This window comes from Mauremys mutica, chromosome 22 (assembly GCF_020497125.1).
Source record: "Mauremys mutica isolate MM-2020 ecotype Southern chromosome 22, ASM2049712v1, whole genome shotgun sequence".
NCBI classification, from domain to species: Eukaryota; Metazoa; Chordata; order Testudines; family Geoemydidae; genus Mauremys; species Mauremys mutica.
In genome coordinates this window covers 8534577-8558336 of record NC_059093.1, presented here as the reverse complement: position 1 = coordinate 8558336, position 23760 = coordinate 8534577, and the positions used below count along the sequence as shown (strand labels likewise).

The following is a 23760-nucleotide window of genomic DNA, read 5'->3' as shown; positions in this document are numbered from 1 at the left end:
CTGATGAATATTACATAACCTGAAGAACTATATGGCTAAATACATTAAGGTTATTAATTATGCTGGTATCAATCTCTAGACGGCAGGGAAACATACTCTGATTCCTGCTTCACAGCGGTGCAGCTAACAGAGGAGAGAAACTCTGTTAAATGGACCTACAAATTATCCTCCAGGAAGATTTCACTGTCCCACGGAGCCAATAGCAGAGAGCAGAATAGAATTCCCATCTTTACATCCAAAGTTTATTGGAGGCCTGTCCAATTAGAAGGCAGCAAGGGGCAGAAGAAACCATAGCAAATGAAGAGTGTTTCCATTCTCCATCTCTGTTTTGTTCTTATTTAGGGACTATTTAGTATCCAATTCCACAGGCAGCTCAGGGAAGAAAAACTGAATAATTTGCACTGTGCGCACCTCATATTTTACAATTTTTTTTTGCTGCTTGGCGGAATATAGATGAGGAGAGCTCCTTGAAGACACCCTCATTTAGATGCAATACAGCCATCTTCCCAGAAGCTGTTAGCTAAGAGCAGCGGACTCATAGGAAAAACACAAGGCGCCTATCCAGAAACAAAGGAGGGGAAGCAGGACTTATAGGCACAGTGGGACTGATTCTCATTCGCATTGTGGCCCCTTTACACCACTATGGCAGCATAAAAGGATCTTGAAGTGAGTGGAAATTACACTGACTTCCCTCTGCTCCTGCAGAGTGGCGTGAAGTGGCATCAGACCCAACGGTCCCTTTAAGCTGTGCGCAGGTGCAGCCGCACAGCAATCTGGTAGCTACCGCACCTCTCGTGTGGCCGGGAGCTCAGGCAGCACCCAGGCCTTCAACCTGCCATAACCCGCAGCTGCTCTTCTTGGCACTGGAGACCATCAGGGAGGAGAGGTAAGGAGAAGCGTGAAAGAGGCAGGGGCTTCGGAGACCCCAGCAGGGGTCCTGCTCTGTCTGCCAGGCCTTCCTGCGGGAATCCAGGGCAGCAACTCTTGGTGCCATAGGAAGCCTTGAGCCAGCAGGGAAGAGTAAGGAGCGTGGACTGGGGAGGGGCAGAAGCACCCTTTAGGTGGGTGTGGGGAGAGGCTCTTCATGGTTCCATTCCAGGGTTCACGGAGCCAGCTGTGGAGATGCCGATCCCTACTGCTCGCAGGCTGCCAGGGCTGAAACGATCCCTGGCAGCCCTGTCTAGTGGGAGGAACGGGGGGAGGAAGAACCTGTGCCACCATCACAGTTCGTGCACTCCTGCCTGCTCTGGAGACCCCAGAGTCAGAGGTGAGAGCAGGGCTGGCTGCGGGACAGAGAGGGAAAGACCCTAAAATCCCTTCCCCCAAAGAAGCCTTGAGCCAGCGGGGGTATAAGGAGCAGAGTGGAGGCGCTCCTGGGAGGGGCTGGTGGGGGATCCCCCTCAAGGGCTGAGGTTCCTGGGGATGGGGGGTGTAGGTCTCATGGTGGGTGGGGGAGGCATGGCTCTTGCTTTCCTGGTTTTCTAACTTTGTTTTCCAAAACTCTGGAGAGTTGATAGGTTCTCAACCCACTGCTACGCGTGCATGTGCAATCTGTGTGTATATCCATTGCTGACACGTCACTTTACAAACACCTGACACTTTTCAATGCCATATAGTGAGAGACAAAAAAAAAAAAAAAAAAGGGTGTGAGCTTGCCCAAGGACAAAAACGGAGTGCTCAGTGGAGTCTGCAGCCCACACAGAACAAAGAAAATTTAGAGGGAACATTGATCTGGCCGAGGGTAATGTTTTCAGAAGAGAACCCAGACATCTGGTCATTTAAGATCTTGGTACTTTTTAAAACTACGGGGTCTGGTAGCCTCAGTGCCTTAGGCCGCTTTCAGAAGAGATTTGGGGCATATCTACACTACAAGTGAAGGTATGACTGCATCCACACAGTGGCTTTAACCTAGCTAGCACTGATATCAATAAGAGTGGAAACAAGGTAGCATAGGCTTTAACACAGGCTAGCAAGCAACGTCCATACCCGGGCTCGCTGGCTGGCGTATGCTATGGTTGCTAGCCCATCCTGAAGCCCGCACTAGCATGTTCACATGTCTGTTGTTACAAGGCAAGGTCCTAGTGTAAATGGAAAGCTGGCTGTGGGTTGTTTCTGCACGGGCACAGGGTAGCTGCACGGGTATGAACCCCCAGTGTGGATGCGCAGCACTAGTGTCAAAAGTGATTTGCACAGGGGTACGCCCCACTGATACAATTCACTTTTTTTACACTAGTGCAGCACATCTAACCTTAAGTAGCTACACCAGTGGAGGGAAAAAAACAACTCAGCACACACCCGGCCAGACAGAAAAAGGAGGAAAGAAAAGAGGGAAGGTAGAAGATGAGGGAAGACGGGGACGATCCTACCTCATAATATTTGCCATCTAAGTAGCAGCCGCAGTTGTGGGGAAGGATGCAACTCTTGCCGTTCAGGACGTAACCAGGGTCACACTGGCACCCTTCCACGCAGTAATGGTTACAGTCGCTTTTCAGCCGGATGGCAGCACAGCGGGGCTGGCACACAGTCACACAGCTCTCATAGTGACTGTTGGGGGGACAGCTGACAGCTGGAATGCAAGCGACAGGGCTTAGCGTGCAGGAGAAAATGGGTAGTCAACCCGTGAATTAACAGCCACCCTCACCCCTACCCCACAAATGGCACAATCCAGTAAGCTTAACTCTAGTAGAGTTAATACTAAGCTACAGGGTGAAATGGCAGGTATTCTTGTGCCCCTTGACAGGGAGGAAAAGCTACAGTCCAGGTTTGCAGAGGTGTGAAAGGCTGATACACAGGCTCCCTCAGCTATCCAGCTCCCCAACTCCAAGCGCTGAAGAGGTCGGCCAATGGGCGCATCCAAAGATCGCAAAGCACCTTGCAGGCATGGATTAAGATTCATCCCACCAGGTAAGGCACATTTATCCCAATGTTACTGCTGGGTAAATTGTGGCACAGAGGAGGAAGTTGATCTAGGCAAGGAAGAGACCTCAGACAGCTAGTCATTTAAGATCTTGGTATTTTTTAGAACATCAGTGACTGGTACCCCAGTGCCCTCAGCCAATTTTGTCTAAATTCCTGAGGCATTGAATTTGGATAGTGTTTCATCCTCACTTGCTAAAACAAGGGACTATGCTGCTCTGCTCTGTTAAGCTGCAATTTATATTCCACCCCGGAAAAGGCTGCATTTTACTGGTGGGCGAAATCATCCCGATGTTAGATTAGCTAGTTCATTTGGGATGGAAGCTGTTGCATTAATGTAAGATGATCGGCATGGTCCTGGGTTATTGTGAGCCACACTTAAAACATTTCCATTTTCACATGAAATCCCCAAGGCTTCACTGGTGGGTTTGAGGTTGGGGAGATGTGGTCTGCCTGTGCCTTAGTCTCTCACTTCTAGAGGGCCAAGTTCAAATCTCAGAATAGGTATGGTTGGCCTCCCATCCTTAGCCCCGATCTGTGCACAGCACAGAATCCATCTTGAATGGCCAGAGGTCTTTGCCCAAGAAAGACGCATAGGGTTGTTGCTGGCTATGACTGAAGACCGTTAGCAGAACTACTACACCATTGTATTCTCAGCCAAGCAAGCGAGCAGCCAGCAAAGCAGCCTCACTTAATCTACCACCTTCTTTTCTTCCTCCGCCTTCTCTATGCTTCTCTGGACTCTAGTGGTGCCCAGAAGCCACAACCAAGATCAGGGCTCCACTGGGCAAGGCACGATGCATACGCTATGAATCAGTCCCTGCCCTGAAGGCCTTACAATCTTAAAATATAAGACAGAAGAAGAGGAGGGGAAGGAGATGGCATCACCCTTTCTGCTCTGTTCAGTTCACCGATACAGAATGGAAGCCAACCCAGGCTCACTCTGCACCTAGCTACAGCCCCCAGGAGCAAGTCCCTCCGACACGGGAGCATTACGTTTTAAGTCATGGCTTTGAGACTAGAAAGAAGAATAAACCAAATTTAATTTTAAATCTTGTTAGTGATGAAAATTACTTTTTGTCTGATTTGCCGGATGGTCTGTCTGCCGCAGAGGTTTGCAGCTCCATTTATGAGGGAGTTTAATTGAACAATGCATTGTAATCTTATTGACAATAGCAGGCAGCATCATTAGAACAAACACATAATCTTCCCCTCCTATATAACTAATCAAATTCTTATTTAACAAATGAAGAATAGCTGCTCTCTTTTGAACTTTGGAGTTAACCCTTTCCCTCCCTGGATTTGCTATGAGGTGCAAGATGCTCTAAACTGACTATTCAATTATGCTCTTTGTGGGTTGGCTATAGGGTTTAAACCTAGGATTTTCAGCCTAGATCTTCTACCACTTGAGCTAAAGGAGTAGCTCCATTAGCAGGCAGCAGTAGTAGGCTGTTATCAATTGGCCCAACCATTAGAGAGGGGAACATGACGTACTGTGCCAGTGTGCTACTTCTACATTACATGTACAGCTGTATAGAGGGAGCCAGCTACAACACACTTGTGCCCCTGGTGCTATGTATACAGGTACTTACCACCCCCCTCCCTTGGGATGGTATCTGAGCACCTCACAATCCTTAATGTATTTATCCTCACAGCACTCCTGAGGACAGTGTCATCCCCTTTTTACACTGGTGAAACTGAGGCACACAGAGTAAGAGACTTGCCCAGGGTCACACAGAGAGTCTGAGGCAGAGCCAGGAATTGAACCCCCATCTTCCGAGTCCCAAGCCATACTTTCTCCATAGATCCATTGGGCAGGGCAGAGGAGAACCTGACCACACCCCCAGGCTGTGCTGAAGCACTTGACTATCCAAGATTTTAGCAGGGTCCAGAGACATTAAAACTCAGCCAGGTTCCTTTGCCACTAGAGCCATGCTCTGACTTTGTTGGGGTGCAACCATGTTGTAAACGGGTTCCCTGACAGCTGTCTTTATAACATGGACAGGATCTCAAGCCCTGTCCACAATACATTTGAATCACTGTGCTTAGCCGGTTAGACAGTTCTAGCCTGAGGGGACTGGTTTCCAAATGGAGCTGAGCCTCTGCAGCTCCCCGTGAAGAGCACACATCCTGTGTGTGAGATGCCTGTTGTTACACCATGCTACAAGACCCATACGCAGGCTTTGTAATGTGGTGATCACACAACAGGCTGCTGGCACGGTGCATGCCCACACAGGTCCGAAAGCAAGCCAATATGTTGTGCTTTCAGCCGGCTAGGGAGCAGGCCTGCACCTGGGCTCTCACACGGCTCCTATGCTGAGCGGAGAGACACGCAAACCAACAGCCTGTCTACAAACACAGTCACGTTGGGGAATCCGGTTACAACTCACTTGCCTGCTAACCCGTTTACAAACATGGCTCGGATCTGTAGTGCCGACTGGACCTTACCCAGGAGATGTCTGGTTTCAAGTCTTCGTTTTATCCGGAGCTTTAGTTTTTTTGCAAAACACAGTGAAGTTCTAGTGTGCAGTGTATGTTGAAATCATGTACCCAATGCTGCAATTGGATCCATGCAGGCAGAGGCTTTTGTATCAAACCCAAGGGCTTCACTGGGGCTCTGCAAGCGCTGGATTGCAGAAGTGGGGTCTCTGTTTGAAACTGGATTTGGTATCACTTCTCATAGTTGTATTTGCAGTGTAGACAGGGCTTAATCCAATGAGGGGTGGTTTGTAGCACCACACGGCTAACTCAGTTCTCAGGGAAATAAAAACCCTGTTCTCATCCAGATTGGGGAGACCAAGCTAGAAACCTCCTAGCATCAACCATGGCATGCCACCAATCATAGCACCTGAGTAGATTTGCATACAATACTAACAATAGCCCTCCTGATCGTTACACCGCCCAGGCCCAGGGTTTTTGAACAAGCCTGAAGAAATACCGGGAGACAAACTTGTTTCCTGCTAAGTGTGTAGGAAACCTTCAGATTTAGTGACTGCCCCATAATTCATCCTCCTGCAGCTCCATTTCCTTTACGAATCTGTGGACACGAGCGATAATCTCCCGTGACTCTGGTACACCTCTCTTTCATGCTGAGTTATCTGTTGAGCTATTTTTCTTCCCTGTCTCTTATCATGGGTATCATTTTTAATCCATTATTTTTGGTTTTGCCGTTATTATGGGGCCTAACCTTGGTTCTTCTCCTTAGGAATCCCCAGAGTGTCAAGGATTCCTCACCCCCATATTTACCACCTCCCCCCACAAACCCCAGACATCACAATAATCATACTCATCATCAATAACAATAACGTTTGCATAGTGCTTTCCGGCCATGCATCTCCGAACATTCCCAAAGACTAGGCCACCCTAGTAGTTCCCATTCTACAGATGAGAAGTTCTACACAAGGAGGATCACTGACCTGCCCAAGATCCCACAGCAGGTCAGTGACAGAGCTGGAAACAGAACTCAGGTGTCCTGGCAACCAGTTCTGTGCCCTATCCACTGGGCAACACTGTCTCACGAGGCTCATCCCTCCATGGAGGTGTCTACGATGCTGCCACCTCTCAGAACTTTGCAGTGCAGCTTCATGGAGCTGCTACAGAGATTACCTACGCTGCTTGGCTGGGACCTGAACTCTGATTCCCTCGCCTCGCCTGGTCACCAGACTTGGGGTGCGAGTGGAAAATGCCAGGCTGACAGTCTGGGAGACTGAGTTCTCTAATTATGCACGGGTAAGGGCACTGCTCTGCAGGGACCACTGACAACTAGCTCCGTCTCCATAGCCCATCCGGTGCCTGCCGCCAAGGTGGCCAGCCAGGGGGCCAGTTAGCACCAGTAGCAGCAATGGTTTTGTGATGCTGACACCTGCCCATTAGGAACTGGGCCAAGGCCACTAAATTCATCTCACGCCAGTCACCCAGAACAGCCATCAGATTGCACCAGTGACTGGATTGGAATCTAGCTCCCTCTACTCTGTATTGCCATTTTCTCCCCATATCGTCCCCCTCTCTTTGGAGAGGGAAGCTTTAGGTTTTGCACACACAAAGACAGACCCTTTGCTGCAATTGCTATTGAAGTCAGTGGAGCGACACCAGCTGAGGACCTGATCTGAAAGCAGATGATCATCCAAGTAATTTACAGGGGCAAAGGTAGAAGGAAAAGGTTCTGCTCACAGCATGAGGTGAAGTTCCTCCAGCCGGTGATGGCTATTCCCTGGGTTTGGCAGGTGCTGGCGTAATTCTGCAGCCAGCTGCAGGCGGTTTGGACAGCTCCCCCATCGATGCAGGTGTCAAACAGGCAGTTCTTGTAGAAGAAGCCGGGGTTGACTTTGCTATGGCACTTGGCGAAGACGCTGCTTTTGCTGGGGATCAGGCTGCACAGCTGCTGGGGTTTCCAGAACCCTTCCACCTTACTGCAGGTGGGGCACCTGTCCCCACAGCCCACCTGGCAAAAGGTATCCCGCTTCACCCAGCTCTGGCCAAAGTCATTGATGTTGGAGGCCACCAGCCCACTGGAGGTCTCCAGTTCGTCACCGGGATTGCCGTTGTAGCGGCCACAGAGGCCATAGGTGTTGTTCTGGAGGCTTCGCGGGACAGTGACGGAGAGGAAGGTCTTCCAGTCATACACCACCTTCAGCCCAAAGTCGGTCTCCACCACAATGTGGAAGCCAAAGGCAAAGATATTCACCTTCCCTTGGCCCAGCTTCAAGGGCAGGTAGAGACGCTCATTGTTAATCTGCAAGGACACAGAAGCGGATGGGTAATTACTAATCTGCAAGGATCAAGGGATGTCATTTGTTTTAGGATATGCACCTCATGGGAGATGCTCTGTTGGGCCAGCTGTGACTGTGATGCAGCTCTTAGAAGAAAGGGATGATTACCATAATAATTATAACAACAACAGCCTGGATGAAGCACTGGAGGATGCTGCATGGGGCAGGAGTTGGGCTAGATCTGGCTCCCAGCTTTTTCCATATGGGGGTGCTCTTTTCCATACTGTATGCTGTTTGTGAGCACCTCTGTTCCAGGACTGGTGTAGACAGTGCAAAGAAACAAGCTACCCAAGGGGTACATCTGTACCGCAATCACAGGGTGTGACTGCAGCTCAAGTACACGTACCTGAGCCAGCTTTAATCTAGCTACCTCGAGAGCCTGAGCAGTGAAGCCGCAGTAGTACAAGCCTGCCTGGGACCTTAGGTAATTACTCGGGTGGCTAGCTCATGCTGAAGCAGTTGCTGCTGCGGCTTCACTGTGCTGGTACCCAATGTAGCCATATTAAAACTATCTCATGTACATCTTCATAGACCTGTCTTAAGAAAATACCCAGAATCTACATCACTCATTTCTTCTCTCACAAGAAACCGATCTGCAGGTCCCAGACATCTGCTACCACTTGGCAGAGAGGCCACCAAAGTGACAATAATTAGAAATGGGCCCAGAGCTGTGAAGTTCTGACCCAGAGTTGGATCTCAATCAAAGCCTGGGCACGTTTGGAGTCAGTATTTTGCTTTGGCTCTTACTGGAAATAGGTTCTATTGGGACACCAGGTTCCAGATTGCACAGACTTTTGCCTCACAGCCCCCAACAGGGCACCTCCAGGAACTGACCGCATGGACGGCCCAGACGAGCGCCAGTGGAATATCAGATCATCACAGGGAACTTCCTCCTGCTAAGAAGCACTCCATGCTGCCCAAGGAGGCTGCATCATGCCCTACGGGGTGTTCAGTGATCACTCAGTGCTTCTGCTCTTTGCAAGAGCTCTGTTTTATTCAGAGTCCAGTTCCAGGCAGCTATGCATAACAAGAGCTTCATAACACCCGCCCAGACTCACGATCTGGGACGTCCAGCCCTTAAAGGCACCACCTCTAACACCACGCCGCAGCTTGTTTAGTTACCGGCTGCCAGGTTCTGCTCCGAAAACAATCAGACCTTGGACGTCAGTTAGAACCTCACCCACCTTGCTTGCAGCCCCTAAGAGAACTTGGAAATCCAATCCCTTTCCTGCCTTGATATGGTTACCCAGTATCCCGCAAGTCTTCCTCATGCAGCTCCCCTGTGGAGTTCCCACAAGAGTTTCATATGCATAGGCAGGCTTGGACCCTCCAATGCAGTTTGCTGGGGCTTTATCCTTCCAGAAAGCAAATGTCACTCTCGATCTCTATAAAATGATGGAGGCAGCACAGGGGAAAACAGAAGGCCCCTTAAGAAAGTCAAGTCAATGGCAGCCTTATGAAATGAGAGGCGTGGAGCAGCAGAAAATGCTCAGATAGGAACCATAAAGCATTCTGGAGACAGAATGTGTTCAGGATTCAAGAGCTACAGCAGACAAGGGTACACAAGACCATGGGTCAGGATCTACCAAAACTTCACCAGCTTCCAATAGCATCAACTCCTGCCCTGTCCCCGATTAGCTGGCAGTGTGTACTGCACTCAACTGAGTCCCACAACCCCAGGCTGCGGCCTCTCCCTCCACCCCTCTACCCTCTGGGTCACGTTGTGACCAGACGACTCACCAGCACCGTGTATTTGTAGGCCCGGTGGATGATTATGTTATAATTGAAGACGTTCACCTCAACTTGCTTCACCCACAAGGCCAGGGACGGGTCCCGGTCCTCGTTCTTGGCCGTGACGGTGAATCCGGGGAAAGTATCTGACCTCTCTACCCGCTGCCTGGAGATCGTTGTGCAAAGGACCAGCGGGCAGCTGCTCTGGAAGTCAAACGAGAACCCATCAAAGGTCAAGTAATGGCCATAGCCGGAGACGATGCAGGAGGCATCCGTGCGGGGCTGGCAGTAGTAGAGGCCGTTCTCCTCCAGGCAGTACTCGTCGTCCTTGCAGGAGATGTTCTCGCAGTGCACGCTGTTGTCAGACCCGTTGCAGTAGCAGAAGAACTGGCAGTCAATGTCCATCCAGAAGGTCTGATTGGTGAAGAGCTGATGCCCCTCAAAATTACAGCCACACTCACTCCTGGGGACACACTGGGACCCTTGGAAGGCAAAACCCTCGTCGCACTGACAGCCCTCCATGCAGGTGTCCACGCAGACGGGGCCGATGACCAGAGTTTCGCAGGTCTCGGTGCAGGTCATGCACTCCTCGAAGTGGCTATTTTCAGGGCACTGGAGAGCTGGAGACAATGAAACACACACAACATCAATGGCTTATTGGGGAGAAAGGCTCCACCGTCACCGGCGATGGAGTTTCAGGTCAGAGAGAAGGAGGATGTGGGATCAGCAAGACAAAGATCAAGTTGTGGTATTGGGGACAGTGCCACACAAGCTACTGTTAAGGAATCCAACTGTACCCCCCACCTCCCAGCCCTGGCAACCTCCTGTCCCATTTTCACCTCCCATCTCCTCTGATTTCTCCCTCCCCATCCTGCCACCATATCTGGTTTCCTGTTCATCCCCTTCTGCCTCCTGCTCTCTGTCTCGACTCAGGATCCAGTTCAGTCTGGCCCTCTTGCTCTTTTGATAATAATCTCTGTGGATTTTCTCCCCCGGCCTCCCTCAGAGCATCTCCCCCTCCATCTCTCTGGTCTTGTCGTTCTCCTTTTCCCTTTGACTGCCCCATCTATCTGAAACACCTGCCTCCATCAGAGACGCGTGAATCACACCTTAATGCCTTTCTTTTGCCTTCAGCTCACAGCTGCAACTGTGTGTTCCTCCTCCAGCACTGCCCTCCTCCATGAACCCCTTCCTGTCCCCTCCCTGCCACCACACACACACCAGCACATGGCACTCAGGCTCTTTGCTCTTGCCTTCAAGAACGCCTAGCCCCAGGCCTCCACCTCCAGGCTCTTGTTTCCTCTGCGTCTCCTGGTTCTCTTGCCCTACTGCTCCCTTCATCTTTCACCCGCTCTCAGCTTCATACCCTCGACCAATTCATCCCCCTACACCTGGATCGACCTCCCCTCTGCGTATCTGCTCCATCTCACCTCCTCCTTTAGGAATCCTTCCCACCTTCTTCTCTGCACCTTCCCATTTATTTATTCTCCCATGTCTCATCTCCTGGGTCTCAGGACCACATCCTGGGAGATGCTGAGCATTCTCAAGCCCCACTGGGCTCAGCACCTTGCTGGATCACAGACCCTTACTCTGCAAGTTCTTTGTGCCAGGGAACAGGTGCTACTTGTCACAGATAGTCTGTGGTTGTTATTGGTATGGATCACTGATAGGACTCTGGAGCAACTGGAGCAACTGTGCACGTTTGCAGACTCCTATCAGTGATCCGTATCAATAACCACCACAGCCTGTCTGTGACGTGTCCTCAGCAGAATGAAGAGACCATTATGTTCTATTGGGAGGCAGTGGATAGAGCACTAGACAGGGACTCAGGAGTCCTGGGTTCTATTCCCAACTCTGCCACTGACCTGCCGGGTGACCTTGGCTAAGTCACTTGCCCTCTCTGTGCCTCGGTTTCCCCATCCATCTTTTGATTTGGCCCTCCTTTGCAGTCTGTAGCGCTATGAGATCTACTGATGAAATGTGCTATATAAGAGGCAGAGATTCTTATGTTATTATTGCATGAATTGTGCAGAAACATCAGTTCGCCAACAGTCCATTCTAAACTGCAGGTGGTCGACTTTTCTGGACTCATTGTCCACACCCTGCTTCTCTCCTAACATCATCACTAATATTTGCATTACAGTATCCATACAGGATGGTCCCTGGCATGAATAATTTACAATCTATACAGGCAAGCTGGACAAAGGTAGGAGGGGAAACTGAGGCACAGGGCGAGAAAGTGACTTGTCCAAGGGCACAAAGCAGGTCAGTGTCAGAGCCAGGAATAGAACCTCAGGTCTCCTGACTCTGTGGGCCCTGTCCGCTAGACTATGCGGCCTCTCCTTTCTACAGACTCCCATAAGACCTCCATTTGAGAGATGAAGGCTGTTTCATTGCCTGTTATGTACTTCTGCGGTGTGGGATTTTTACATGTGCTTTTGAATTATGAATGTTACAACATCGATGGCAAGCTGACAGCGACAGCAAAAAAACCCATGACTTATTCAAATTACTCTCTGCTGATGGCTTACACTATTGTTAGAATCCATCTGCAATTCTGGAACACTCAGACACACTGTAATACAACTCCCGATGTCTCCTGAAATGCCATCATGAAATTACTTAATTGGGAGACCTCTTTCTGCAAGGGAAAGGAAGTGCTGAAAAATTAGCCTGAGCAAAAAAAGCAAAAGCTTTGTGTCTTTGTGCCCAAACAAAATTCCCTTCTTAATCTGTACAAGTTGTCCATTTACTTGCCAGTTCTTCCCGACAAGTACAGATGTTTTCTGTCTGCAACACAAGACTGTACTTTGCTACAATGCTACTGGGGCTGAAGCAGGTGCTCATCTGAAGAAGGACCTATGAGGTTAATCTGAGGCGCGATTATTGCTAGTTGAAAACTTTCCTTTTGTTGACTCCAACCCATGGCTTAAAAAAGCTAGGTAAGAGACTACTACTTCTTGCATCATTGGCTACTGTTACAGAACACATGTATTGACTGAAGCTGGCGAAATAGGAAAAAACCACCACCAATCCTTCATTTACAGAGATTTCTGTGAATCAGAGCATCAAGTGCTGTTCAGTGAGGTCATACTAGGCTAGATGCAGGAATTAATGAGTGAAATTCTATGGCCTGTGCTATGCAGGATATCAGATACGATGATCACAATGTTCCCTTCTGAACTTGAAATGTATAGGTGAAATTCCGGCTCCACTGAACCCAATAGGGCCAGGTTTTTACCCTATGAATCTATGTTGCAGCCAGATACCACAGTGATGGGCAACACTTATAAAAACCTAAATAGAAGAAAATAATAGATACAATTAATTATGGATTATTATTATTTATTATAGTCCTGCATCAGGACCCCACTGTGCGAGGCATGTATAAACACAGAACAAAAGATGGTTCCTGACCAAAAAAGCTCACAATTTTTCATGAAAATGTTTGGTTTGGTCAGAAAGTCATTCCCCCCCCCCCCCAAAGTTGAATAGATTCCTTGATTTTAAGGCCAGAAGATCATCTAGTTTGACCCCCTGCATAGCACAGGACTGACAAAAAAACGTTTTGACACTTTGCATCATGGGACCACTAAAACATTTTAGTCGATAGTCCTTAGATGTGCAGGCTGGAGATGCAGCTTTGAGGGGAAGGATCTGGGGGTGGAAGGGAAGGAAGGATGGGAAGGGAGGAGGGGGAAAATAATGAACATACTTGTCCTCTGCAGAAGAAGTAGTAGTTCACCCCATCCAAAGTCAATCAAAGACTTTTCCCCAACTTACGGCAAAAGTTGAAGCTCCTCCACTGGCCGACCTCCACCTCCGCGTTCTTACAGGCGCTAGCGTATCGAGCCACCGAGTCGCAGAGTTCCGACTGATTGCCCCCGCTCTGGCACAGGCGGAAGAGGCACGTTCTGTAGTAGGCCGATGCATTGACCACGCCGTGGCAGTCCAGGAAGGAGCTGTTGGTGGGGTCGTTGATGATCCCGCACTTGGAGCGGCTCCGGTAGTACTTGAGCAGCTCCGAGTCATTGTTGCAGGCCTTGAGCAGGTCCCCGCACTCCCCATTGCAGATCTCGTCGAAGGTGGTCCAGCTCTGCAGGAAAACCACCAAGTTGTCCGTGCACTTGCCGTTGGGGAAGCAGAACTCGTCGCTGCTGTTCCCGTTAAAGCCGCCGCACAGTCCGGCAGTGCAGTTGAAGTAGACGGTCGAGAGGCGTATCTGCAGCATGCCTAGGTTGGAGTACTGGATACTCACAAGCCCTTCGGACTCAATCACCGTGCCATTTTTGCTCCGGTAAATTTCCAACTGGCCGGAGGGGAGGAAAAACGGCAGCTCCACTTCATAGCCATTCACCTGCAAACGAAAGCGTGTGGTGGATGTGAAATGCTCGCCGCTATGGAGGTGACCACTGAAAGCAGAGCGCCTCGTGTCCTACTCCCGCAGCTAGCAGCAGACAGTGCTATTGCTCTGCATCACATCGTCATCTGCATCAAATACAGGGTGGACAACGAGCATTGAAACTGGTGCTAAGTTATTTTAAGAGCAGGTTAGACAAACACCTGTCAGGGACAGTCTAGATAAGACTTAGTCCTGCCATGGGTACAGGGGACAGGACTAGACGACCTCTTGAGGTCCCTTCCAGTCCTATGAGTCTATAATGGATCCTCACTCTTGTTCTGTATTTCAAACCAAGCCCGCGTGCTGCCTGAAAATAGCCCACGTGCCACCAGCAGGACAAATACCACAGTGTGAGAACCACTGATCTCGGCTACATCTCCCATCGCCCTCATGAGATCAGAATGGAAGAGTTAGCGGAAGAAACAGGAAGGTAAGGGAGGGCCCGTTGTAAGCTGAGCAGGTTGAATGGGAGTTGTGGCTGTTTTATAACAAGCCCATGGTCATCTAGGAACCACACGGCTGCCATTACACTGCACGCAGAGCTCATCTGGAACGTCACAGCAACATCTGGATTAGAAACTCTTTGGGGGTAGCAACTGTCTTTTTGGTCCGTGTTTGTACAGTGCCTACCACAATGGGGTCCTGGCCCATGGCTGAGGCTCCTAGGTGCTACCACAATACACATAAATAATCTGAGATAGAACCAAAATTCTCCTTCAAGAAAGAGCACAGGTCTCTTACACTTAAGCTACAGGAGAATCCCCATTAGCAGTACTGAGCCTATGACACACAGCTCAGCAGTTCTGACTGCCACCAGTAGAGGGCAGTAGTGCACGTGCACACTACCCAGTATGTTGCGAAGCAGTGGTAAAGCTGTGTAACTGCAAGCATGGCAGAAGAGTATCACATAGCTTCATGTATGACAGCGACACCCTTTCCATGCTGGCATTGGTGGCTGGTAAAACTGACTAATTTGGGTCTGAATAAATAAGGATCGCTGTCAGTTTGACACCCCATGTGCCTAGGGCACATTCACTTGTAAGCAGCTGTGGCTTAAAACAAGGTTGCAGGGACTATTTGTAAGTAACACTGTGTAGTGGATTTTGGATTTTTTTCTGTCCATGTGTCCTGATCAAAGTTGCTCACTCTAGAAATCAAATAGTGATTTATCTAACCGCCAGCAATACAGACTCAAACGGGGATTTGACCAATCAAGTTGGGCTCTTGCGGTGTCTTGCATCATCCTTCACCACTGACAAACATTCAGCAAGCAGAGCTTAGCTGAGCATTGCAACAGTGACTTTAGTTAACGATGCACGAGCCAGAAGAACATCCTCGCTTCTCTCCTGTGGCTGTCCTGACTCAGCAGGGCTAAGAAGAGCAAAAACTCACTGGTGACAAGAAAGCAGGCAAAGCCTCACAGGGAGCAAAACCGTTCAGTAAGAAGGTTCCTTGTTTTCCATAGCTGCTTTGTTGACTATAACTACACTGTAACCCCGGGCTCTGCAGGAAACAGTATTTTAATAAAACCCACAGACTTGCCGTACAGGCATTGTACATCGATTTCCACCTACGTCCCTTTTGTCTTGGCATCCGTTCAGAGTCTCCATGGGCCAGTCGCTCCTAGCACCAGTTTTCCCAAGCAGTGTCTGGATCTGCTACAAATTAAATCCTTCATCTTCCACGCTCTGTCTCACTCCGGGACGTCTGTTTTCTTTGCTCAGCCTCTATCCCCTCCACCCCCACCCTGCTTCACCTCTCTCAGTTAGAAGGAGAAAACAATCAGGTGCAAATAATACAGCCGCCGCTGGCCTGCGTCAGCTGACTGGGGCTCAGGCTGAGGGGCTGTAGAATTACAGTATAGACGTTCAAGGCTGGGCTGGAGCCTGGGCTCTCGGACCCTCCCCATTCCTGGGGTCTCGGAGCCTGGGCTCCGGCTTAAACCTAAACATCTACACGCAATTTTATAGTCCCACAACCTGAGTGAGCTGATACAGTCCGGCCATGGAGTTTTCTTGCAGCATAGACATAACCCTCCGGGTCTTGGGAGATGACAAAGGTTAAGGATGGGATTTGGGGGCAGCTTTGTTGAAAATCCCAACCGAAATGTCCGGCATGTTTTGCAGTTGGCAGTGATGTCTAGTGAGAAGAGTCAGGGTTGCTGGACTCTAATCCCAGCTGTGCCACTCTGCCTCAGTTTACCCTTCTGTAAAATGGGAATAATTACCATCTCTCTCTTAGGGAGAGGAACAGTGGGTTCACTGCTTGTATCATGAAGCCATCCTGCCTAGGGTAATGGCAACATTTACTTCTAGTGGCCCCAGCAAAGCAGCCCTTTGGTATTCGTCAGACCCTGGGAGTTTGTGCGGGCACCTAACCAACGGCTACAGCCTAAAGGGCCTTGTGCTTGGAACGCCTACAGAGCTTGCCTCTGGTACGTCCAGCATGCTACCAAACCTCCAGGAGATGGGGGCACCGCAGCACTTACGGTTACCTCCCGCAGTGGAGGTGGTGACAAATCACAAGACTTTGTTGAGGCACATGTGTAAAGAGTTCAGCGATTCTCAGCTGCAACGTGCCATGGAAGCACAACGCTCTCTCGCTCTCTGTGAGCAGCAGAGAGAGACTCCCCAGTCCCTTCCCCCGATTGAAGACTGTCCCTTGATAGGATTCTTACCTTGATTTCAGATGCACCGGAACCTCCAACTTTGACCTCCTGGCCAGCTACCTGGATCCTCAGGGGTCGGAGCCAGTTAGGCCTGGATTCGGGCTTCTTTTTGCTGATGTCAACCTCCAGGAAGTGCGGTCTCTCCGAGCAGGTTTTGAGCAGGGTGTAGGAATGCTCCGCAGGGAACATGAACGCCACCCCATCAAAGGACTGCAGCACCTGGTTCTGGCTCACCAAGCACAAGCTCTCTCGCTTGGGGTAACAGCCCCGGTAGCCGTTCTCTACCGCACACACCTCTCCTTCCCGGCAGCTGGCATTCAAGCAGGTGATCTCTGCACCGTCCTCACACCGGCACTGCACCGTGCAGTCTGCGGCGGCCCAGAAAGACTCCCCTACGGCATAGTACCTGCCGTCGACATCGCAGCCGCACTTGTGGATGGGGACGCACTGGTCCGTGCTAAGGACGTGGCCTTCGTTGCATTCACAGCCCTCGGTGCAAGGGGAGCTGCAGGCCAGCGGGGCTGTTAGATCCGAACACGTGGCTGGGCAGCTGTTGGTGCAGACTGAGTAGTGGCTGAATTCTGGACACTGGACAGCTGTAGCTAGGAGAGGGAAGGTAGAAGAGCCGCTGTTACAAGGCTACTGGTGTTATTCGGGGCCGAACTGTTTTCAACTCTGGGCCAGATCCTCTGCTGCTGTAAATCAGCAGAGCTGCACCAAAGCGTATGGGCCATTTTACACCAGGTGAGGATCTGGCCCAAAGTGTCTGCTGTCACTTAACCCTGATTTCAGAGAAAGTGCTCCTAAATCACACACCTGAGAGATTAGCATGGGGCCCTCTCAGCACCCATACTAACCATCCTTTTTCCGGTCCACACCCACAGCATTCCCCGTCCCATCGCAATCGCACGGCATTGGGGGGTTCTCTCCCACAGTGCCCAACACAGCTCCTCATCTGCGCTCCCCCTCGAATTTTCTACTTGTGAAACTTGTAAGAATAAAAGATGAAGGGAGGGGAGAGGGAGGAATCAAGAAATCAAAGAGGGGAGAGAACGGAAAGAGATTAAGGAAAATCAGGCATAAGACCATGGGCTGAGACGTAAAATCTCCCAGAAAATTTCAACGACCCAGACACCATTCAGGTGGTGGTAGTTATATTCATTTAGATTCCCTCCTAACCCTGAGTGTTATGTGATTTTACAAATTATTACTATTCTCTTATTACTCTTTGGATTATTATTAGGCCGTCATATGCCATAATGATAAGTGAGATAATGTGTCTGTCTGTCCACCTATCTATGTATGGCAATGATCAACAGACAGATAGTAAGTATGGGGATGATAAATAGAAAAAGAGACATTAGTATTCAATATTACCGCTGACATACTATGTGGATTTCTCTCTCGTTATCATCAACCCCTTATTGCTTTCTAATGTAGCCTAAGGGAGTATCGTTTGCAGTGTTGTAGCCGTGTTGGTCCCAGGATGTTAGACAGACCAGGTGGGTGAGGTCATAACTTTACTGGACCAACTTCGGTAGGTGGAGGAGACAAGCTCTTGAGTTTTGAGGCTGAACAAGAGCTCTGTGTAGCTCCAAAGCTTGCCTCTTTCAGCAACAGAAGTTGGCCCCAAAAATGATATGACCTCGCCCACCTTGTCTCTCTTATCATTCAGCACTCTGATGCCACAGTAATGAGCATGGCATGAATCCCTAGTAGAGAGATGCAATTAGATTGCCATTATCCCCTTACTGCTCTGGTGTTGACACCGCTACGTATGCTGGCTGGCAGAGGTAATTTAGCCACTTGCTTCAACCAGTTACACTGGTGGCGGACGATAGCCTGGAAAAAGGCAACCATTCCACTTCTGGCGTTCTGAACTGGGACCCAGGTGTCACCACTACATACTGGGTGCGTCAGATTTAGCATCCTGTCTCCTGGAAGTGGCTGATGGTTAAGAGGGAGGTAGGCGAACGGCCTCCATTACACCCCCTTTGTCTCTAAATCGCCCTCTTGCGCTGAGGCGATATCCTCCTTTCCCCCATTGCACTCAGAGAGTCAGACAGCACCACACGCACAAGGAAAAGTCCTTTCCTGACACCTCGCAGATGGGGTCAACTTACACCCTGCACTATGGGACGCAGGGCCCCAGTCTCCTCTCGCTCACGCCGTGATAAATCAGGAGTAACCCTGCCGAAATCAGCTGAGTTCCCTCTGCACAAAAGTGGAGCAAGAGAGACAGCAGATGGAGAGATTTAGTTTTAGCATCTCAGCTGATGGCAATGGCCATTAAATGAGCCAGCCCTGTCTTGAGTCCAACCACAATACCTGGCACTCCAGCATTGAGTTCCAAAGGGCGCTCAAATTTCCTTCTATTTGTTCAACACTCTAACTGCCCTTTAGTTACTAGGCGTCCCCTTGTCCTTCTCGTGTTGCATTTCAGGACTGAAAGGAGGGACTGCTCGGCTTTCACTGTAACTCTGGCTGCCTCAATCAAGTCCCTGCCGGCTCATCTCCGGGCTTATCTCATGCAGGGTTTTCACTTCAATGGGAATCTGTTGCGGGCCCCCGAAACCACCTCCCGCCTCCTCAGGGCAGCCTTACCACATCCTGTCTGGGTTCGCCAGTCTCCCACTGGAATCCCCAGAGCTTGGCACACCAAGGCGTAAGCCTGGATCGCCTGGCAGAGGCCGGTGCCGTTGTCCCGGATGCTGCACAGGTCATACACGCAGCTGTGGACGAAGGCCGTGGGGTCCACAATGGCACCACATTCCCACAAGGGGCCGCCGGTCTTGTTGATGAAGCCGCAGTACTCGGGGGTGAAATAGAGAGACTCCATGGCAGAGTCGCAGAAGCTGCAATTGTCTAAGCATCCTGGGGAGCATTTCCACTCCGGATGGTAAACTCGCCAGCTCTCCCCCAGGTCCAGCACTGACACCGCTGGCCTCCCGTCCGAGCGAAGGGTATCATCCTGAGGATCCTTGTTATAGTTCCCACACAGCCCACAGGTGGCATTGATGTAGGTGCCCGGGACAGAGATGGAGGCATAGTGTTGCCCGTCGTAGGTCACCAAGACGCCAAAATCAGTCTCCACCGCAGTTGACAAACCACTCTGGTAGATTTTTATCGCCCCCAGTTCCAAGGAGAGGGGTAAGGACATCACCAAATCGTCTACCTGCAGGAGCAAAGCAAGAGGGTAACATCACGTAACACGGCAGGGTTTCCACACTGTTGGGAACCCAGGGGGTGGTTCTGACCAGGGCCACCCAAAGGATTCAGGGGGCCTGGGGCCAAGCGGGGGAGCTGCAGCGCTTGTACTCACCTGGCGGTGGTCCGGGTCTTCGGCGGCATTTCGGCAGCAGGGGGCCCTTCAGTCACTCCGCGTCTTTGGCAGCGCTGAAGGGCCCCCGCCGCCAAAATGCCGCCGAAAACCCAGACCGCCGCCGGGCCAGGGCTCTTGGGGCCCCTGTCGGTCCCGGGGCAAATTGCCCCCCACTCTGGGCAGCCCTGGTTCTGACCCCTTGCAATGTTGGAATCTGAGCAAGATGGTGAATCGGGAACCAGTGATTGCAATCCAGCCCCAACAACATTTGGAGAAGGGGTTGGATTTTAAGGGCCGGGTTGGGGCCTTTCCAGTTTTCAGCACTACCTACACTAACACTTCCCTTCTCTCCCCCAACCCCACCTCCCCGAGGAGTCCTACAAGGCCTGGATTCCAGACAAAGACACTGGTCCAGATACGGTGCAAATCATCATAGACCCACTGACTTCAACAGAGCTACACCGCTTTGCACCAGCCGAGGATCTGACCCAAGGAGTTTTCCTTCTTTGCTGGGGCTCTTACCTTAACTTTCCCGAAGCTCCCTTTGGGGATAACAATCTTGTGAGAATAAACCTCCACCGAGATATCCTTCAACCAGGAGACGGAAGAGCCACCTCGGTTCTCATTCTTGGCCTCCACGCTGAAGAAGGGCAGGTTAGATTCTGTCCAGCACTGCTGGGTGAGGAGGTAGGCACAGGAACCCTGGAAGTGAAAGAGGAAGCCATCGAAGGTGTGGTAGTGTGGGTCTCCGAACACCACGCAGGTGCTGCTCTCCACCGGCACGCATTGGTAGAACTTGTCCTTCGGCTCACACACTTCATAGGGGCCGCAAGCCATCTCCTGGCAGAAGATCTCATTGTTAAAGTCCAGGCAACGACACTTGGTGGAGCAGTTGGTGTTGTCCCAGAATATCTCGCCTGGATGGAGAAACTGCCCTAAAAGAACCCCACATTGCGTTACTTGTCGGAACACAGGACCCATGACACGACTTAGAAGAACAATCAAGAGTTCCAAGTCATTTGTTCTTTCTGATCCGGGTCCAACACTGGGAAAGTTTACTGGCCTTGAAAGCAGGACCACCAGCTCGGTACATTTCTAACAGGGCATCCCGTGTGATGTTACTTGCCATATCACACCACTCTCTAGCGTTGTAACACATCACAGCCCACTTCAGCAAAGCACTGGAAACACATGCTTAACTTTAAGCAGGTGAGAAGTCCCATCGAAGTCAATGGCGCTACTCATATGCTTAACATTAAGCATGTGCTTCGGTGAATCATGACCTCTGTTATTGATGGGCAAAATCAGGTAGATTTTCTAGTTTTGAGAACTGCTCAAACTATTTTGGGGAGGGGGGAGTGTACAGAACTAGTTTGGGTTCATGAACCTTTTCTCCCTGGAATTTGAAGTCATTTGTGCTTAATATATTGCAATATATTAAGTCAACCTGTTTTGGTTACCCTTTATATAGTGACTGTGAATCCACTGTCATTATTCTGTAATTACACTGTAATTAACCCTTTTGATAGCTGTAGTTACTAATTTCACACAACTGGAAGGTGACTGAGCAATTATGGAACAAACGCAACATCGTCAATGTACCTGAATTCTAAAAATATATATAACTACAAAACCAAAGGCATATTAATACGTAATTCCATAACATAGTTGGCCTTGGGTTATATGAATTAGCAATTATTATTGATCAAACAGCATGACGGCAGTGTAACTACACTGAATTGTGAAGTCTATTGTATGTTTTTCTCGCTGAATGGAGACCTGAAAGGAGAGAGGAAGATTTAAGAATTTAGACTGGCAAAAGCAAGTGTCTTTTTTTTTTTCCCCTTTAAAGTCTCTCTCTCCTCCATCTGCTTCCTCGTCACATCCTCTCTCTGTTTGTTTTTCACTCTGCCCACCCTCTGCTCATCTCTCCCCTGGATTTTCATCTCTCTCACGCTCTCTATTCTTTTTCTTTTTTCTTTCCACAGAAAAAAATCTCTCCTAAACATAATGAGACCCCAATTACGTTTGCTTTGGAGCCAACCTTCCAAGCCCACGACACTCGAGTGGGTTCCAAATTAGGCAAAACAAACCTGTTCAGACCCACTTCTGACCACTGAAAAATCTGAGATTCTTCTCTTACAAATGGCATTGAGCTATCAGCTGTGATTTCCATATTCATCTAAGGGAGTTAGATGCACTGCTTTCATTAACCTGAAGACGGAACTGTGTGTCTGAGTCCCTTTGAAAATTTCAGCCTTCATTCTGAGCATTGGTGCGTCAAGTTTAGAACATAAGAACGGCCATACTGCATCAGACCAAAGGTCCATCTAGCCCAGTATCCTGTCTTCCGACAGTGGCCAATGCCAGGTGCCCCAGAGGGAATGAACAGAACAGGTAATCAAGTGATCCATCCCCTGTCGCCCATTCCCAGCTTCTGGCAAACAGAGGCTAGGGACACCATCCCTGCTGTGCATCAGACCTTGAACTTTTTTAGAGGCTACACAGGCCCTTTGGACTAGCAGAGCTATATCAGCACTAGTCGAGGGCTGCATATAAACAAACTGCAGATCTCAGACCAGTCTACATTTTCAATCCTTGACATTTCAGGCTTCCAGCAGTGAGTGAAAATTCTCTCTGGTTAGAAAGATTTCAGGAGTGAAGGAGACACCCGAGACAGTCTTATTTGTAAAATGATAATACAATAATCTCCGTGCCGCCCAGTCCCCCTGGTATCACAATGAGCGCTTCTATCACTTTATACCTATGCACGGTCAGTGGCACACTGACATACCCAGCAGGTTGTGCAGGGCCATTGAATTTATCCTATGCATAATAGCAGCAATCCATAATTCAGAAGCAAGGGAAAGGAAATCAGAGTATTGTCTTTTTACACCGATGGCATTTCCATCAGGCCAGCCAGGAGAGTCTCTTTTGCTGTTGTTACTCTAGCTTATCTGCAGTGCCGAAAGTACAGGGCTCTCAATCCTTTCTGAGAATTTAAAGCCCTAGTTTCACAGGTTTCTAACTTTGAGGTGGGGGAAATGTAGGCTTTTAATTACAGTCAGATACTAAAACCACAGAAGGACGGGAACAAGGCCAGCGTATATTATAGCTTCCCATTGACATTAATGAGTTACACAGCCATACACGAGACAAAAGAACAGACTCACAGCTCTTTATGGGCCCATTCGCCCCTTTTAAAATGCTATGAAGTTAGGCCTTCTCCACGCTAGCAATTTGTCCTAATTGCAATCACCGGTGCCAAATGCAGCCACTGGTTTAGCTGCCGCAGTGCAAACCTCTAGTGGAGACAGGGAAAGCCGCTATTTGCACTAGCCCTGCTTGAAACCAGACTAAGCTGCCCTAGTGCAAGCTGCAGTTTATAGTGGTTTACCCAATCTGCACCACTAAGGGTTTGCTACCCAGGGATGAAGTCTTGGCCTTCCTAGCAAAACTTCCATTGACCACAACAGGGTCCGGATTTCATCCCTGACATCGGGTGACCATCATTAGAAAAATGTAGTGACTTGCACAGGGTCCTACAGTGACTCAGAACTAGAAGCAAAGTCTTCTGCCTCTCAGTCCCACACTCTCACCACTAGGCCATTCTGCCTTCCAAAGAGGCAGCCTCTATCCTGGAGTGTTTACACACGTTGCAAAGAATACGGACAATATAATAGCAAAGCAACAGCAGCAGCAGCATATTCTGTCAATTTTCAAACTGAATCATCTTGTGTTATATGGTAAACTTCAAAAACATGAAAGAAGCAATTTTTACCTCTCAGGCTGCAGCCATTGGCTGGGTCAATTTCTCTCCCATCTATTTTGAATACCCAGCGTCCAGGGACATTAACATTGGTTGTATCTTCAATATTAATTATCTCCGGGGTTCTGGAACCAGGAATGCTAAAATAATTGGTGCTGTTTCCACCGTTGAATCCTGCCTGGA

The 23760-nt window shown here is 49.6% G+C and overlaps 1 protein-coding gene across 1 annotated transcript in view; it reads right to left on the bottom strand.

Annotated features, from left to right (window-relative positions):
- LOC123354888 (tubulin-specific chaperone cofactor E-like protein) overlaps window positions 1-23760 on the bottom strand; it is a 97187-nt gene that overhangs the window by 19239 nt on the left and 54188 nt on the right. Inside the window, exons 13-20 of the mRNA XM_044997267.1 lie at window positions 23590-23755; window positions 20331-20743; window positions 19091-19661; window positions 16496-17088; window positions 13200-13773; window positions 9426-10036; window positions 7087-7648; window positions 2367-2566 (exon numbers count right to left, since the gene is read on the bottom strand). Coding sequence (XP_044853202.1) covers window positions 2367-2566; window positions 7087-7648; window positions 9426-10036; window positions 13200-13773; window positions 16496-17088; window positions 19091-19661; window positions 20331-20743; window positions 23590-23755 — 3690 coding nt within the window. The remainder of the gene's footprint in view (window positions 1-2366; window positions 2567-7086; window positions 7649-9425; window positions 10037-13199; window positions 13774-16495; window positions 17089-19090; window positions 19662-20330; window positions 20744-23589; window positions 23756-23760) is intronic.